We start from the raw sequence: 15,975 nt of genomic DNA on the forward strand, positions 1-15,975 counted from the left end.
GCGCGTCCGGAGCCTGTGCTCCGCAACGGGAGAGGCCACAACAGAGGGAGGCCCGCATACCACAAAAAAAAAAAAAAAAAAAAAAGAATAAATATTTAGCAGCCCATGTTTGCCTTGCCCCTGGCTAAGTTTCACAGGAGGTATTGTAGAATAGCCTCTCTCTCAATGACTTGGTTAAAACTTCCCCTGGATCTAATCAGATTACTGGCACCTGTGGCAGAGATGGTGTCCCACCCCACAGGGGACCTGGAGCGGGGAGCAGGAACCCATCGGGCTGCCCACAAGCCTGTGTCTGGGCTTTAGCTGTAACTTCTCAGGTATTTGGGTAACTCCCCATCTTCTGGTCTCGGTGTTCTCAGCAGCTGAAAGAAGGGTTTATATTAAGGCTGCTTCTAGGTCTGTCTCTGAGCTAATATTCTTTGTTTTTATTAACAACAGTATTGGTTTTAACCTTTAATTTGTTTAAAATCATGTTAGAACAGAAGTAAAAGTGGCACAAAATTGAAAGTTTCAAACTGAAAATTTCAAAAGAAAAAAAGAGGGCCTCTTGTTATTATCCAAGGAGATTTTATCCAGTTCTGATTATTTGCTGATTGGAGCAGTGTGAAGCCTGACCCCACATGAGCACCCCCCCAGCCCACCCCCAGCCCTCAGTCTGCCTGCCCTCCACACGGCTGGGGACCCAGCATCCCATCATTTCAGGCAGCTGCGCACAGACACACACCTTCTTGCACATGTATCTTGGATGTATTTATTTTACAACTATGTATAATCAAAATTGAATGCCAGAGTCAGATTTTTACATGCTAAGTGTGTTCAAATAACCATGGCCAAGGATACCATTTCCCCTGCTTTCCCTGACTTACATAGGTGGTATAAAACGTGTCTTCCAAACAAACCTAGGCTATGAGTTTCCTTCCAGATGGACACACTTCATAAAAAAAGAGACCTGTTGACTTTTAACTGCCTTATCTGCTTCCCTATCTTAATTCCAAATATTTCTAAAGAGAACCATTAAGCTCTAGAACTTAGAGTGCACAGCTTTAAAATCTATCAGTGCTCTTGGAGGACCAATTGCCTTTTTTTCTTGGTTTAATATTAAACCAGGGTGTTTTGCCATGGACAGCACAGTTGCCCCATTCCAAAGGGATAGTCTTTCCCTTGAAACACTGTGTTTACACAAATAAATATGTCCTAACGGTAGGTAGTTTACATTTTTATTGCCTGTAGATACAGTTTTCCATCCAATTTAAGCTTTGTCATGGGTTTAAGGTTGTTTTCTTTTTCTCAGTGGTGTGTCCAGCCACCCCACTTTCAATACTCCACTTAAAAGTCTTTAGCACAGATAATGTAAGTATATGGTAAATGAGACAAATTCCATCAATCACCACAGAAATCTCTGCTTTATCTCTTAAGTGGAACACTAGAAACTACTTATTACAATAAGGCAAAAAAAAATGGTTTCAAAGTTTTTGTTTTTTTTTAAGGTTAGTGAGCATCTTACTGTATAGAACAAAAAGTACTTCAACTATATGCAAATTCTTGACTCTTGGTGGGGGACTTTGCGGGAATCATTTAATAAGTTCATGCACATTATGATAGGCTTCCCCCCGCCCCCCAAGAAAATCCTATGGCTTCAACACTGGGTCCTGGACAAATTTTAGATATTTAGGTTTCTAACATCAATTTTTCATACTTTCTCTTTTGTTTTCCCTCATCAGTTTCCTAGTGACATTGCTCCTCTTCTTTATATGATACTTTAAAAGGATACCAGAATCCAAAACCGTTCGTATATTCATATCTTTTTAAGGTGTTAAGAACTCTTTTTTTCCTTCCCCCACTAAAGCCATCACCACAGTGATGTCTTTTTTTTTTTTTTTTTTTTTTTTTTTTTTTGGTGGTGTGCGGGCCTCCCTCTGCTGTGGCCTCTCCCGTTGCGGAGCACAGGCTCCGGACGCGCAGGCTCAGCGGCCATGGCTCACGGGCCCAGCTGCTCCGCGGCACGTGGGATCTTCCCAGACCGGGGCGCGAACCCGGTTCCCCTGCATTGGCAGGCGGACGCGCAACCACTGCGCCACCAGGGAAGCCCCACAGTGATGTCTTAATGGCTCAATCAGCCCTGGGGTAAAGAAGCTAGTTACTGAATATACTTAGAATAACTAAGTCATATCACTGTTCTAACTCGGCTATTGAATTCCAGTTGCCAGGTTTCTTAAGCATATTTTTCTAGGGTTGACTTTTTCAGAATTTGCCTGTGAATTGTCTAGTATATACTAGGCCATCTAAGAGAAGCCAATCAAAAAACTGAAAAGAAAAAATGCTTATCATAGGATCTTCTTAAAAACAAAAATAACAGACTCTAAAATAGCTAAGAGTAACTCAAAGAAGGACCTAAATAAACTAAGAGATGTATGTTCAAAAACATTCAGCAGTCAAAACACTTGGGGGAACATTTAGGTATTCCTAATCTCAATCCATATAAGTTTGGGCTGTAGGGTCAGCTTTTCAAGTATCCCACCATTTTATAAAAATAAAACTTATCTTTGCTCCTGTGTTCTCCTCTTTAGCACCCTCTTTCCTTCAAAATACTCTATTCACTTAATAAATATTAAGGACTAAGTGGGTGTCAGACCCTGTCCTACACACTGAGGATAGAGAACCGCAAGGCAGACCCCTGCCCTCCTAGGGCTTACACTTTAGGGGTGGGGTCACAGCAGATAAGCCTGTAAATACTCTGCTCGCCATCTCCCCGACTTCTCATTTAACTGTTACCCACAGACAAGCTGATTTCTGCATTCCCACCTCTTGGCAGAAACTGCCCTGGTTTGGGTTATTAGTGACCTGTCAGTTCTTCTCAATTTCTCTTTTCACCTTTGACATTCTTGCTCCTTTACACCTGTGACACAGCTCTTCTCCGTGTGTTGAATTAATTTGTAATGGCTGGGTACCTATCATTAGGTTTTAATTAAAATATAGCACTGACTTAATAATTCACATAGAAATGGTAGGAAAGTCAGGACACAGTAAATGGTCTGAATCATCCTTTTCTGTAGTCAGTCACCACACGGACGTGAAGTGCCATGAATTCAGCGGTTAGACCCTTGAGTCTCCAACAGAAGTCCTCTGCCATTTAAACAAAAGCCAAAACAAAACCAAAAAAAGCAAAGTTGAGACCTGGCTAAAACTACTGGAACTAACAGGTTGCAATTAGAATAGTAAACATTCACTCAGCTGCTAGTTCAACTATTAAGCACTTAAATTATTTACTGCACCAACACACAATCCAGACTGTCATTATTAAATAACAACAGGACATGAGAACTGTTCCCAGTTTGCAGTTATTACAAATGTGCCAACACGACCACAATTTGTGTTCCCTGCCCCTTCCGCTACCCCAGCCCTGCAGAGGGCAGCACTGTTTTGTTTTGTTTTTTTTGGTTTCTTGTGGGTAATCGTTTTGAGGATTTGCACTAATCAATTACGTGATCTCCTTCTCTGCCTAACTCTTAAGTGTTCTGCTTACCCCTCTTGTGCGGGCTTCCTGGGCAATCTGCCCTTCTTAGTACATCATCTGGGCCTACTCCCCAAATACTTCTCCAGCTCGAATTTTTCTTCCTGGCCCCAGCCCTTGGAGACCGAGCCACTTACAGGGCTGTTTCGCTCTTCCTTGGCCTCATCAGCCCGTTGTGTCCTGGCGCTGCTGCTTCCTATCTGTCAGAGGAGCACCCAGGCCAAAACCCAGGTCACTCCACACTGTCTGTGCCCACTGGTCACCAGGCCTGCTTTGGCCCTGCTGTGCCTCTTCCCACCAGACTTCCTCAGTTTTTTCCTGGACAGTTGCAGTGTTTTAACTGCCCTCTCTTCCTTCCTCCAGTCCTGCCCCCTTCTGAGCTATTCCGCATTGTACCACCAGTGAACTCTGAAACCCATCGTTCGCATCTCCAGATCCCCCTTTTGTACCAAAATGTATACAAGCCCACAGATGTGGATGGGCAGCTGTAGAAGGAAACAAGTCGGTGGAAGAGGAAACGCCTGGCTGAACTTCATTGTTAATCTAGGTCTTATTTTTCTTTCCTGACTTCTTAATCTTACTTAACTTTGGAACATGGTTATTTATAGTAGTTGTGAACATGATTAAAGCCATTTTCTAGCAAAATTCATCCGAGACAGCTCTTTAAAACTCCTGTATTCAATGTTGTCATCAACGGAATGACCATCACATGCCATGACCAACCACCTTCCTTCTCAGACTTGGCTCCTTATGGAGGATGGTACTGATTTTGTGTTGTTGTTTAATAACTTGGGATTCTTAAACAGGTAACGTTCCAAGCCTGCAGCATATCTGAGGCCAGATACCTTTATGATCAGTTGGCCACTATCTGCCCAATTGTCGTAAGTAGAAATCACACCTAATTTTAACTACTTCTTTGTATAAAATAAAGACTGCACGTGCAAAATTTGCTGACCCTGTACTATTTAAGTCCAGTTAAGACTTCATTTAGAACTGAACTAACATGAATACTATGCAGACTTAGAGCTAATGGATAAGAGTCTAAGCTGTAGAGTTTACCGTTGCCAGTAAGGCATTTTTGTGTTGAAGTGTCGAGCTTGAGCGTAGCCGTTTTCCCCCTCCCATCCCGCCTGTCCTCACGGTGTGGAGAAGATGATTTAAGTGAATCAGAGGCAAGGATTGGAGTCACTTCTGGTGTATTTCACCATGAGAAGGCCGGTGCAGTAGATGTAGTAGAAATCTGTAGGGGTTGCATGAACTGACTCTTCCAGACCAGAGGTAACTGCATGGAGCTTTTTTCAGCATGAAAATGACACTTTGAACTTGCAGGTGCTGACTTCTGTTTGTTTTTAGATGGCTTTGAGCGCTGCGTCCCCTTTTTACCGAGGCTATGTGTCAGACATTGATTGTCGCTGGGGCGTGATTTCTGCATCTGTAGATGATAGGACTCGGGAGGAGAGAGGACTGGAGGTGGGAGTGAGTTTCCTTAACAGTCTTTTAAATCCAGCAGGTAAAATGGGGATATTGTCACTGCTCACAGTTTTGAAGTCGCCCTTAAATTTGTATCCTGAGTGGGTTAGTCACACATGGGAAGAAGCTGCCAGGTTATCAGCCTGTCTTTGGCTTCACAGTGTGTGTTTGGGGTGAGAATATGGGAAATGTGATTTGGTTGGCGGCGGGAGGGGTTCAAGTTAATTTTCATCATTTGTTGAAACCAGTATTTGTTTTACCTTCTTAAATTAGTAGTACAATTTTTCTGTATTTTGGGAGTCAGTGCTGATGGCTGTTCTTACCAGAAAGCTTTTTGGTGCTACATGAGTGCCTTGTCTGTGGTGCTGTCTGCTGTGGAAAGTGTAATCTGTTGTCAGGTTCTTTTGCCTGTTACAAAGGGTTAGGTTTGCCTAATAAGTAAGGGTAGGTTTGTGCCTCTTGTTTGCATGTTGAACTGCATCTCTCCAGCCCAGACTGTGCATCAGAACCACTTATAGAGATCTTTAAAAATAAGTACCCAGGCCCACCCTAGCCCAGTGAGTAAGTATGTCCAGAACTGGGACCTAGACATACATGTTACTGAAGGAGCCCTCACAGGTGATTCTGATGTTCTCGACCTGGGCTGCCCTATTGATGCTCTGCTCTTTATGTAGTTGTTGATAAATTGTTGAACATGCCTTCTAAGTAGAAATAAACTTTAAAGCAGAAATCATTTTAATAGCTTTGTTTTACATTATAGTTTTATAGTTTTGCTTTCAACATTGGCATTTTCCTATCTTAATGAGAATGAAGGTGATCCACTTTAAAGAAATATATATATATTTAAGTCATATCAGAAAACAGACTACTTAAATTGTCTCCAGATTTTTTTAAATATAATTTTTCTAATACTTTTCAGGATTAACTAGCTTTTTTTCGGGATCTCATGTTCAGGTTGGACAGTTTTATGTAATTAAATATATAGTATATAGGCTTTTAGTATAATTATTTGGGGTGTTAGTTTATTTCCACATCATTTTATAGGGCATTCATTTGTATTTTTTCCAATTTTAGCCACTGAAGAACAACCACTATAGGATCAGTAAGTCCCGATACGATTCAATAGACAGTTACTTATCTGAGTGCGGTGAGAAATATAATGACATCGACCTGACGAAAGACAAAGAAATCTATGAACAGCTGTTGCAGGAAGGTGAGCCTCTGTTCCTTTTGTCTAGATTTGATTGTAAGCCTTTAGTTCTTCAAAGCCCTTTTAAACTCCTTTGCTGACTCCTGGTCTGGCTTCTATTTTTAGTGTGAAGTCTCTTAACTTTTCTCATGAGGCTGCTTGTTCTTAAAGTTTCAAGTTCCAGATACTTGTGAGATCTTGACTTTTAGCAAAAGGAACTGACTTTGGAGGTCTGTCCCTGCCTCCACAGCTCTGCCCCAACGGGCGTTGTGTAAGGAGCGAACACACCCCATAGGATAAAATCCTGGGAGGCACGAGTATCCTGCACAGCCCAGCCATTTCCTAAGCTTCTAGATGCCCTTTCTTCAGACTTCCCGAGCTGTCCTGCTGTCTTTCTGGGCACGGAGAACAGCTCTGAAGCGAGTGGTGTGACCTCTCTCTGCAGGCATCGATCATCTCCTGGCCCAGCACGTGGCTCATCTCTTCATTAGAGACCCGCTGACTCTGTTTGAAGAGAAAATCCACCTGGACGATGCCAACGAGTCCGACCATTTTGAGGTATCTGCTCCTCTTTGAAGGCGTTTCACTTCACTATCCAGGGTGGAGGCCGTTGTCTGGAGGGTCAAGGAGTTGATGACAGTAGAAGCCTTCTATGACCTCCATGACCCAGTGCAGCAAAGATTTTAAATTGGTTCAAGTACCCTTATTTTGTGATTCTTACTCTCTGGTTCTGAATTTTTCATTCAGTATTTTCTCTTGTTTTCATAGCAATGAAAAGTGCAAATATGCTGCACAGAAAAATAACACGACCGCTTCTTTCAGGACTGCTGTTGTGTCACCTAACTTCCGTTAAGCACTTGCTGTTTTGTCTCCCTAGCAGGTCATGCTCCACGAAAATCTTAAATTGTACCTTTTTGTATTTGTAAATTGAAGAGTATTTGGGATGGACAGTGAACAGTCTGCTTCACGTATTAAATATCAAATTATCTTAAAACCTTACTGGAAAATTGGTTTTATTCTCTGCTTTTTGAATACAGAATATTCAGTCCACAAATTGGCAGACAATGCGATTTAAGCCTCCTCCTCCAAACTCCGACATTGGATGGAGAGTGGAATTCCGGCCCACGGAGGTACGCAGCCCGTCGGCAGGAACCGACTTGGACGCACCCGTTCCCAGCCACCTGCCACCCACCCGCACCCTTGTCAGAAGCTCGGGTTACTTGGAAGGCAGCACAGATCACGTGTGTGCGTGTTACACGCAAGTGCAGCAGCTCGGGAGGACTGCTTCTGAGAATAGATTGTGGGCAGAGGCTTCCAGACCCAGGTGGGAGGTTAGGAGATGCTTGGGAGAGATGTGACCCTCAGGGGCCTCTCAGGGTGGAGCTGTCTGCACGGTGGGCCCCTAATGTCTCGGGCCCCGTGTCCAGGTTCAGTTGACAGACTTCGAGAACTCCGCGTACGTGGTGTTCGTGGTGCTGCTCACCAGGGTGATCCTTTCCTACAAGCTGGACTTTCTCATCCCGCTGTCAAAGGTAAGGACGAGTTTCAGCGTAGGGCTGGGTGTCTGTAGGTTACCGCCCATTGCTCACTTATGTATAATAATTGTTTCAACTCTGACCTCACTTAGGATTATTCCTCCCTTAGAAGAAAATGCTCTCCTTCCACCCTATTTTTTTTTTCTTTTTAAACCTAAGTTTATGCTACAGATTTTGGTACCGTTTTGGTGGAGACTCCTGGAAAAAAATGTTAACAGTAGCTCCTTACTCAGCCCATTTGGAAGACATTTAGGGTTGCATTTGAACAATCTCTAGTTTCTAGAGGCTTTTGACTCAAGGTGATGGCGGGAGGGATTCCCACAAATGGGTTTCATCCTGTCCAGTCCCAGGCCAATCACGATATTAGACTCAGGACGGAGGGACTCATAACTTCGGTAGTGCAGGGAATGGAACCAAACTGGAGAGGTTTCTGGAGAACATAGTTGGCGCTGCACTACTGGAAAAACAAATCTGAATCAGCCTCAGCCCAACAAAAACCAAGAAGGAGCTTTCTGGAAGCAGTTTCCTGGCAGAGCCTTGGAACAGTTCCAGGCTGTGAGGCAGCAAGGCTGGAGGCCGCGGGGCAGTAGCCAAGTGAGTATAGAGACCTTTGGTTCCTGGCCGGTGGGTCTCTTGGCACACAGAGTGGCTGGGAAAGGCTGCCGGGCGGAGTGAGGGTCTGCCGGGGCTCAGGGCTGGAGGGAAGAGAAGAAGAGCTGCCCTGTCGCATGAATAAAGCTGCATAGCCCAGCATCTGTGGAGAAGCTGGAGGGGCTTCTCCAGCCTGCACCTCCCTCCACCACACACACACACACATACACACACACACACACACACACACACCTCCCTCCACCACACACACACACACACCCCCCTCCCTCCACCACACACACACACACACACACACACACACCCCTCCCTCCACCACACACACACACACACACACCCTGAATGTGGTACAGCCACTGGGGAGATGAACGCACGCAAGGGGGGTTCACGTGAGCTGCCAGTCCAAGCCTTTGCTTATGAAATACACTTGACATGCGTGTAAGTTATAGTTAGTTCCTCCGTATCCGAGAATTCAACCAGCAGCAGATCATGGAATACTGTGGTATTTACTGCTGGAAAAATCCTCATATAGATGGACCCACATTGTTCTGGGGTTAGATATAGATGTCTGAAAGTCAGTTTTGAAAACTTTTAAAGAGAAGAGCCCTTGGGCCTGCAGAGTATATTATCCTCAGTGAAATACAGTTACTTTTTTTTTTTTTTTTTTTTTTTTTGGCCGCGTAGCATGTGGGATCTTAGTTGCCTGACCAGGGATCAAACCCACACCCCCTGCAGTGGAAGTTCAGAGTCTTAACCACTGAACCACCAGGGAAGTCCCAAAACACAGTTAATTTAGAAACTGGAAAGAATTTTTAAATAAATTCTCATTAGTGCCCTCGAAGAAATTCCAGAGAAAGGTCACATCTTAGATAAACAAGCCCTGTGGACCAAAGAACATTTGGAAAGTAAGAGTTCTCAGAAACAAGGGACATGGTAGCCACACTCAGTATGCTTACCAGTAAGCAGGTGTGGTTGAAGATCAAAGTCTGTGATTTAGGGGAACCAAACTGAGATTCATCCCAGCAAGATGGCAAAGAAACAGAGATTATGGGAAAAAGGAAGAGAGGATTTCTCTGGAAAGTTCAGGGTTTGTATCAAAATTTAGAAGAAGAGAACAGTCTATACAAAAGAGATGTGAGATACAATAAAGAAATAGAATTTCCCCTGAATGAGAGTCCACTGAGGATGAGATAATTATTTAAAGAAGAACCCAAGTCTAGGAATCTGAATCTCAAAGAGAAGATCAGTTATCCAGACAGGAGAGGAAATTAGGATACCTAAACTTCCTGCCAAGAGGGAGAAGAAAATCAATTGATGTCATTTCTCATCTACAACACTAAACGCTAGAAGAGATGGCAAGAGGTCTACATAATCCGAAGGGTAAAGAATTAGAGCCATGCCAGCCAAACTAGTCTTTAAATTCCAAGTGATTCTAACGAAAAAGATTAAGTTAGGGCTAAAGTAAGCCAGAAATCTTATCTAGCAAGGGGATGGTGGAAGGAGGGGAATGGTAGATACTTCTTAATGCTTGACATTTGGAGAGAGAATTTCAAAACTACTTGTCTAAAAGTAAGAAAGACCACTAATAGTATAGAAGTAGGATCTGTCTCCTCTAATCTCCTAGCTAAAGAGGTGGGAAAAAAACAAAGCTTCCTGGTGCCACAAAAGTGGGTCTGGGACCACGGGCGTGATAAGACATTATGGTCCAGAGAACATACAGTGGTAAAATAAGATGAAAACAAATTTAAATAGACTAAATTCTCCTATTCAAAAGCTAAAACAGGTGATATAAAATAGCAATGTAATGGTACATGTTGTTTGCATAAGATATACTTAAAACAAGGACGGATGTTGACAGTAAAGAGCTCCATAATGACCTTTTAACAATTCAGGAAGGGCAAAGTCCTAACCAACAAATGAGAGAAGGTCTTAAATGAGATACAGGAAACAATTTTATATACTCTTTCAAGATAACATTAGAGCCTTTTTTTTTTTTTTAACATAAAGTGTAGCAAACATTTCTCAGCAGCATAAGAAGAATTTAAAGGCACTGTAGTACGGTGGGTAAGATGTGGCTTCCAGGTGAGCACTCAATTCATAAATCACTTGCACTACTTACTAGCTTTTTCACCTGGACAAGTTAGTTGTCCTCTCGGTGCCCCAGTTCGCAGGTGTAGAACAGAGACACGTGGGCTGTCGTAAGGCCATGTGGGGTTCGTGGAGTAAGTCACTTAGCAGAGTTTCTGGCGTGTTACTCAGTAACTGACAGGCCATATAATCAAAGGATGAGAAAGGCCAGAGGGGAATTAAGTGACACAGTTAATAAGCTTGGTTGTGTCGCCTGATCACAAATCTTATACCATGGCACACCTTTTTTAAAGGCCCTGAGGAAGAATAACAAAAATTAATTAAGGAAAATTTTCACTTCTCAGAAGTAGACACTGTACAGGATACATTCCCACCAAAATTGAACAAGAAAATGTTCAGGAAAAATTTAACTATTGGAAATTTTAAATCGTTTTCCTAGTAGGTTCTAGATTAAGTCAAAACTAGAATTATAGATGCAAACTAGAATATATAGAATGGGTAAACAACAAGGTCCTACTCTATAGCACAGGGAACTATATTCAGTATCCTGCGATAAACTAGAATGGAAAAGAATACGTATGTGTATAAGTAAGTCACTTTGCTATACAGCACAAATTAACACTATTGTAAATCAACTATACTTCTATAAAATTTTTTTAAAAAACTAGAATTATAGATTGTTTAGGAAAATGATGCCGGCAAACATAATTTGTAAGGGAAAATCACAGCTTTAAGTACTATAAACAGAAATATTAAAAATAAACCTAAGTAATTAAGAATCTAAAGAGCTGTAGTAAAATACAGCTTTTTAAAAGGAATTCATAAAAGCAGAAATTAAAACTGGTGATCTTTGTGAACTTTCGTCAAGACTAAGAAAAATACAAACGTTATTAGAAATGAAGCCAGATGTTCCTAGCCATGATAGAATTTTAGATTGCTTGAATATGTTCCTGTATCTAGATTAATCCGAAGATCATATGTGCCTTAAAACAAAAAAAATAATGATAGGAATTAATCAGTGTTGAGGGGGCAAAGCTAAGTAATCAAAGACTCTGTACTGACCATCCCTCTTCAACATGACCTCTTGACTTATGTCTGTTTTGTATATGGAGAGTCCCCTAAGATTTCATTATAGAAATAAGGGACTACTACTAAAAAGTTTTAAAAGCTCTACTTTGAGGGTCTTAAAAAGTCATTGGAGAAATGGAGAATTCACAACTAGGGGTTGGGGTCTCCTGAGGGAGTGGGCACGGCAGAGCCGCAGGTGGGCAGGCAGCATCGGTGACCTGCCCTGGGAGGGGTCACCTTATTCCAGATCCCACAGCCCGCCTATGAGGCAGCAAAACCCCAGGGGCGGGGATGGCACAGCCCTCAACTCCAGGTAGCAGGAGAGGCAGGAGAGTGAGTCTGGGCTGTGAGGAGGGACCAGCCCCCTGACCTCCCAATGCCATAGATTCATCCCAGGGTGTCTCAAGGGACCTCGAGATGTGGGCAGCCTACATACATGAGTGTAAGTTTCGCATTGATCTTTAAGGTAAGCTTCTCTTAGAATTGCCCCGTTGTTATTAAAAAGCACATCCCAGCAGTCTGGGGTTGAGGGACACAGCCCCACATGACAGTGCAAAGTCTTATCTGGCCGCCAGCAAGCGCTGGCTGTGGGAGGCTCCTTCACAGATGGGTCCAGACCGCGAGGTGAGCGAGGCACCGCAGCCCCCAAACGCGCGGGAGCAGGAGTGCCCTGACTTCGGCAATGTTCTGACTTGGCTGCGATTGTTTTCCTCCTTTAGGTTGATGAGAACATGAAAGTAGCACAGAAGCGAGATGCCGTCCTGCAGGGATTGTTTTATTTCAGAAAAGATATTTGCAAAGGTACTGTCTTCTCTTGCATTTTTGGGGTCCCTGTAGGCCACACGGGCCGCTAACACCCTCTGCGCCCCTCTGGCAGGTGGCAACGCCATGGTGGACGGCCGCGGCAAGACCACGGGCAGCACCGAGCCAGCAGCCGAGGAGTACGCGCTCATGACCATCGACACCATCATCAACGGCAAGGTAGGGCCCGCGCCCCAGCTACACGGCCCCTCCCCCCACCCCACCCCCGCCCCCGGGGAGTCGGCTGACAGCGCACCCCGCTTCTTGCAGGAAGGCGTGTTCCCCGGTCTGATCCCCATCCTGAACTCTTACCTGGAAAACATGGAGGTGGACGTGGACACCAGATGCAGTATTCTGAACTACCTGAAGCTGATTAAGAAGAGAGCATCCGGTATGGCATTCTGTGCTTTGCTTTTTTAAAAATCTCTTAACGTAGGCAGAACCTCACAATCTTACGTTATTCAGTTTTTAAAGCAGCCTTTTATTAAAGTACACGGTATCCTAAATCAATGCACTTTTCCACATTGTACCATCTCTGCGGTTGGATGCGCCTTGTAATCTTTGACAGTCACAGTTTAATTAGCAGTGCCTTTTTTCTTACTGGTTCGTACAATAATGCTGCATCTTTAAGCCAGTGTCTTCTTAGGCAATGAAATACAATATCTGGATTGCCTGTTCGACATTTATGCCCGACTGTGTGTGTCGTGAGGCACCCTGGGCTCCTTGCACAGTGAGTCTAAGCCAGTCCTCAAGTTAACTAATAGCACAGCTAGGACGGTGGCCCTCCAGCCTGCCTCCCTACAGGGGCACCCTGGAACCCCACTTTCTCAGCTTTGAGATCATGGTGGCCGGGGAGCTGCCAGCCATGACTAAGAGGACAGTAGCAGTGGCATCTGTATTTTGCTCGAGGCTTCTGTAAAATTTCCAGATCCACAAAGGATATACCCCACCCCCAAATGCTGTATCTGCCAGTTTCTGTCTTCATGCATCTACTTTTTGTTATTCTCTCCGCCTCTTTGATCAGATGGCTCTGGGGAACTCAGGGGCCCTCCTGTCCCGGGGCAGTCTCGTGACACTGGCGTGGGCAGGACTTGACCAGATGGAAGAACTCGGGCTCTAGTCCACACACGTTGGCTCCCGTGGCTTAGAGCCGGCAGCATCACCATGTGGGTGGCATCTAACAGGTCCCATAGCAGTGGGATGTGTGTGTTCTCGCTGCCTGCCTGCAACATGAAACCCTTCCCCGGGAGGAATTCTTCAAACATTACGGCCACGTAATACAGCTCGTTCCTGGCCCCTGCCACGTGGCTACACCGGAAGGCCACACTGATTCTTCTTCAGGATTGTATTATGTGGGCCAATAAATGTCAACTTACGAAAGAAAAAAACCAAACAAACAAACAAAAAAAAACCCACTACCATTAAGTTGGTAAAAAACAAAAAAAAAAAATTTTTTTTTTTTTTCAGGAGAATTAATGACAGTTGCCAGATGGATGAGGGAGTTTGTCGCAAACCATCCAGACTACAAGCAAGACAGTGTAATAACTGACGAGATGAACTATAGCCTTCTTTTAAAGTGTAACCAAATCGCAAATGAATTATGTGAATGCCCAGAGTTACTTGGACCAGCATTTAGGAAAGTAAAGTACAGTGGAAGTAAAACTGACTCTTCCAACTAGACGTCCTGCAGAAGGAGAAATGCTTCACCGTGTTAGTGAAGGACTGACCGCAGGATCAGCCCGTGTGCATGGTGTGAAGACCAGATAATAGCACTGCACTGTTTCCTGGGCTGCTCCGCAGAAGTGGGTTTAGGCAAATCTAGAGTTTATACAGTGTACATGTACATAGTAAAGTATTTTTATGATTAACAATGTATTTTAATAACACTGTATCTAAAGTCATTTGTGAGCTGGCTTGTACATTTTTCAGTTCTGACTCTGGAACAACTACTGTGGAAATGGTTTTGTAAATGTAACTTACTGATAACTATACTATATCTGCATTCCAGAGTTTAAAATGTTTACTGTAAATTTTTGGTTTTTTTTTAAAGACTTTACCTGGACCTGATTCACTGAAATCTATCACTTCACCTTGAAAACAGTTTGTCCTGCTAATTTTCTTTGAGTCATCTCCTTTAGCATATACATAAAATCACTGTTGAATCCACCAAAGTGCTTTGAGGGGAAGCTTAGATTTCCGGCACCTTATCTATGACGATTCTTTTGTAATTGGAAGAGCTAACCCCTCGGTAACCCTGTCCCAAGCTTTTCCCACTAAACAGAACCCACTGCACTGACAGTACTTTCTGTCTACGTTTGCTAATTTTGGCATCACGTTTGAAGACAACTCTGGAGAAAGACTCTGAGTTCACGTGTAGTGATTATTGGGGGTGATTTTTTTTATGGAAAAAATGGGGAGAATCGTTTTTCTTCTTGTACATACCAAGAGTAATGTCAAAAATGCCACCAGCTCTTCTGTTGTGGTCACCTGTTTATTCTGATTGCTGCTGTCTACTTAAATTTTCAAATCAAACGCAGCTGCTGAAGTTTTTGTTTTGTTACTTTTTCTCTAGTTTCCAGTAAGCGTATTACATTCTTCTAAAAGCCATTCATTCTAGATTTTACCTGGGGATTATTCTACATACTGCTTACCTTCTCTGCGAAACTCATAAATAAATCATGATATGCACTAAGTTTTGTGAATCAGGACCCTAAATGTTTAATTGTAAATAATTTAAGTTTCACAGAATTGTTAGAGCTTTCTGTTGAAGTTTTTTTTCCCAATTAAAAGTCTTAAAACTGCTTCTGAAAAAACTGTGTATAGTAGATTATGCAAACTTTACAGGCATAAATATCTAAACTGTCATGCTAATTTTAAGAAATTGCCATAAAGCTTCAGCTAAACCTATTTATGTATAGATACTAGGGTTTGTGCTATATTTCATACATGCATTTTGGAGGATTAAAGGACGCCTGTTTTTCCTTTGCAATTTGCTCGTGTAAACTCAGTTTGTAAAAAGGCAGTAAAGTGTTTGTGGTATGAGGAAATAAAAGAATGGAATTGGCATTGTGAAAACTGTTGAATGTGTGAGTTCTACAACTAAACGGATGGTGGTGAGGGTTGGTTTTTTTTTAATTAGCCCACATATGCCAGGAAATGATTTCTTCATCATGATCCTCAGCTCCTTCTAGAAAGGCGCATAGTGATGAAAACTGATGCCTCCCCTCCCTAGTAGCTGTCAACCCCTGTGGGGAGAGGAGAAATGACCACTGGAAGTGAATTTTTCTTTTACTCCAAACTGTCGCTGTGCCAAGTCAGTGCTCACATGGTGAGTTACAGGTAACTCGGTCTGTGTGCGCACTGGGGTGCTGTGCCGCTTAGACTGGCTCAGCAGGCCCTGCAGAGAACCGTTTCCAACCCACGTCTTTGGACCCATATCCCTCTCCTACCCCCAATCCCTAGTTCATCTTGTCCACCCACTTTTCTCAGCTTCATCTGCTTGTCTACTTTTATCTGAACGATCCTAGGGCAGGGTCATTGTCAAACTAATCTGCATACATGTCTCTTACTGAAGTGCACCTCTGGCTCTGTGGGCCTGGCATGGGGCCCACGTTCCTGCATTTCTACGAGGCCCCAGGTAATGCTGACGCTGCTGGTGTGTGGGCCACGTCAAGTAACAAGGACTTAGATCACTTCTGTACCTC

The 15,975-nt window shown here is 43.4% G+C and overlaps 1 protein-coding gene across 3 annotated transcripts in view; it reads left to right on the forward strand.

Moving 5' to 3' along the window:
* The window catches only part of GCLC (glutamate-cysteine ligase catalytic subunit), a 40,445-nt gene extending 25,099 nt beyond the window's left edge, over nucleotides 1-15,346 (forward strand). Inside the window, exons 7-16 of one of the 3 annotated variants that reach the window (XM_024121889.3) lie at nucleotides 4,318-4,392; nucleotides 4,865-4,987; nucleotides 6,056-6,194; nucleotides 6,616-6,728; nucleotides 7,208-7,300; nucleotides 7,598-7,702; nucleotides 12,190-12,271; nucleotides 12,348-12,451; nucleotides 12,542-12,662; nucleotides 13,739-15,346. In XM_024121889.3, coding sequence (XP_023977657.1) covers nucleotides 4,318-4,392; nucleotides 4,865-4,987; nucleotides 6,056-6,194; nucleotides 6,616-6,728; nucleotides 7,208-7,300; nucleotides 7,598-7,702; nucleotides 12,190-12,271; nucleotides 12,348-12,451; nucleotides 12,542-12,662; nucleotides 13,739-13,950 — 1,167 coding nt within the window. In that variant the 3' untranslated portion in view covers nucleotides 13,951-15,346. The remainder of the gene's footprint in view (nucleotides 1-4,317; nucleotides 4,393-4,864; nucleotides 4,988-6,055; nucleotides 6,195-6,615; nucleotides 6,729-7,207; nucleotides 7,301-7,597; nucleotides 7,703-12,189; nucleotides 12,272-12,347; nucleotides 12,452-12,541; nucleotides 12,663-13,738) is intronic. The other 2 variants (XM_024121890.3, XM_028478902.2) reach the window with 2 other exon arrangements.
* Nucleotides 15,347-15,975: the final 629 nt, after the last annotated feature.

Source organism: Physeter macrocephalus, chromosome 18, assembly GCF_002837175.3.
Source record: "Physeter macrocephalus isolate SW-GA chromosome 18, ASM283717v5, whole genome shotgun sequence".
In the NCBI taxonomy this organism is placed as follows: Eukaryota; Metazoa; Chordata; class Mammalia; order Artiodactyla; family Physeteridae; genus Physeter; species Physeter macrocephalus.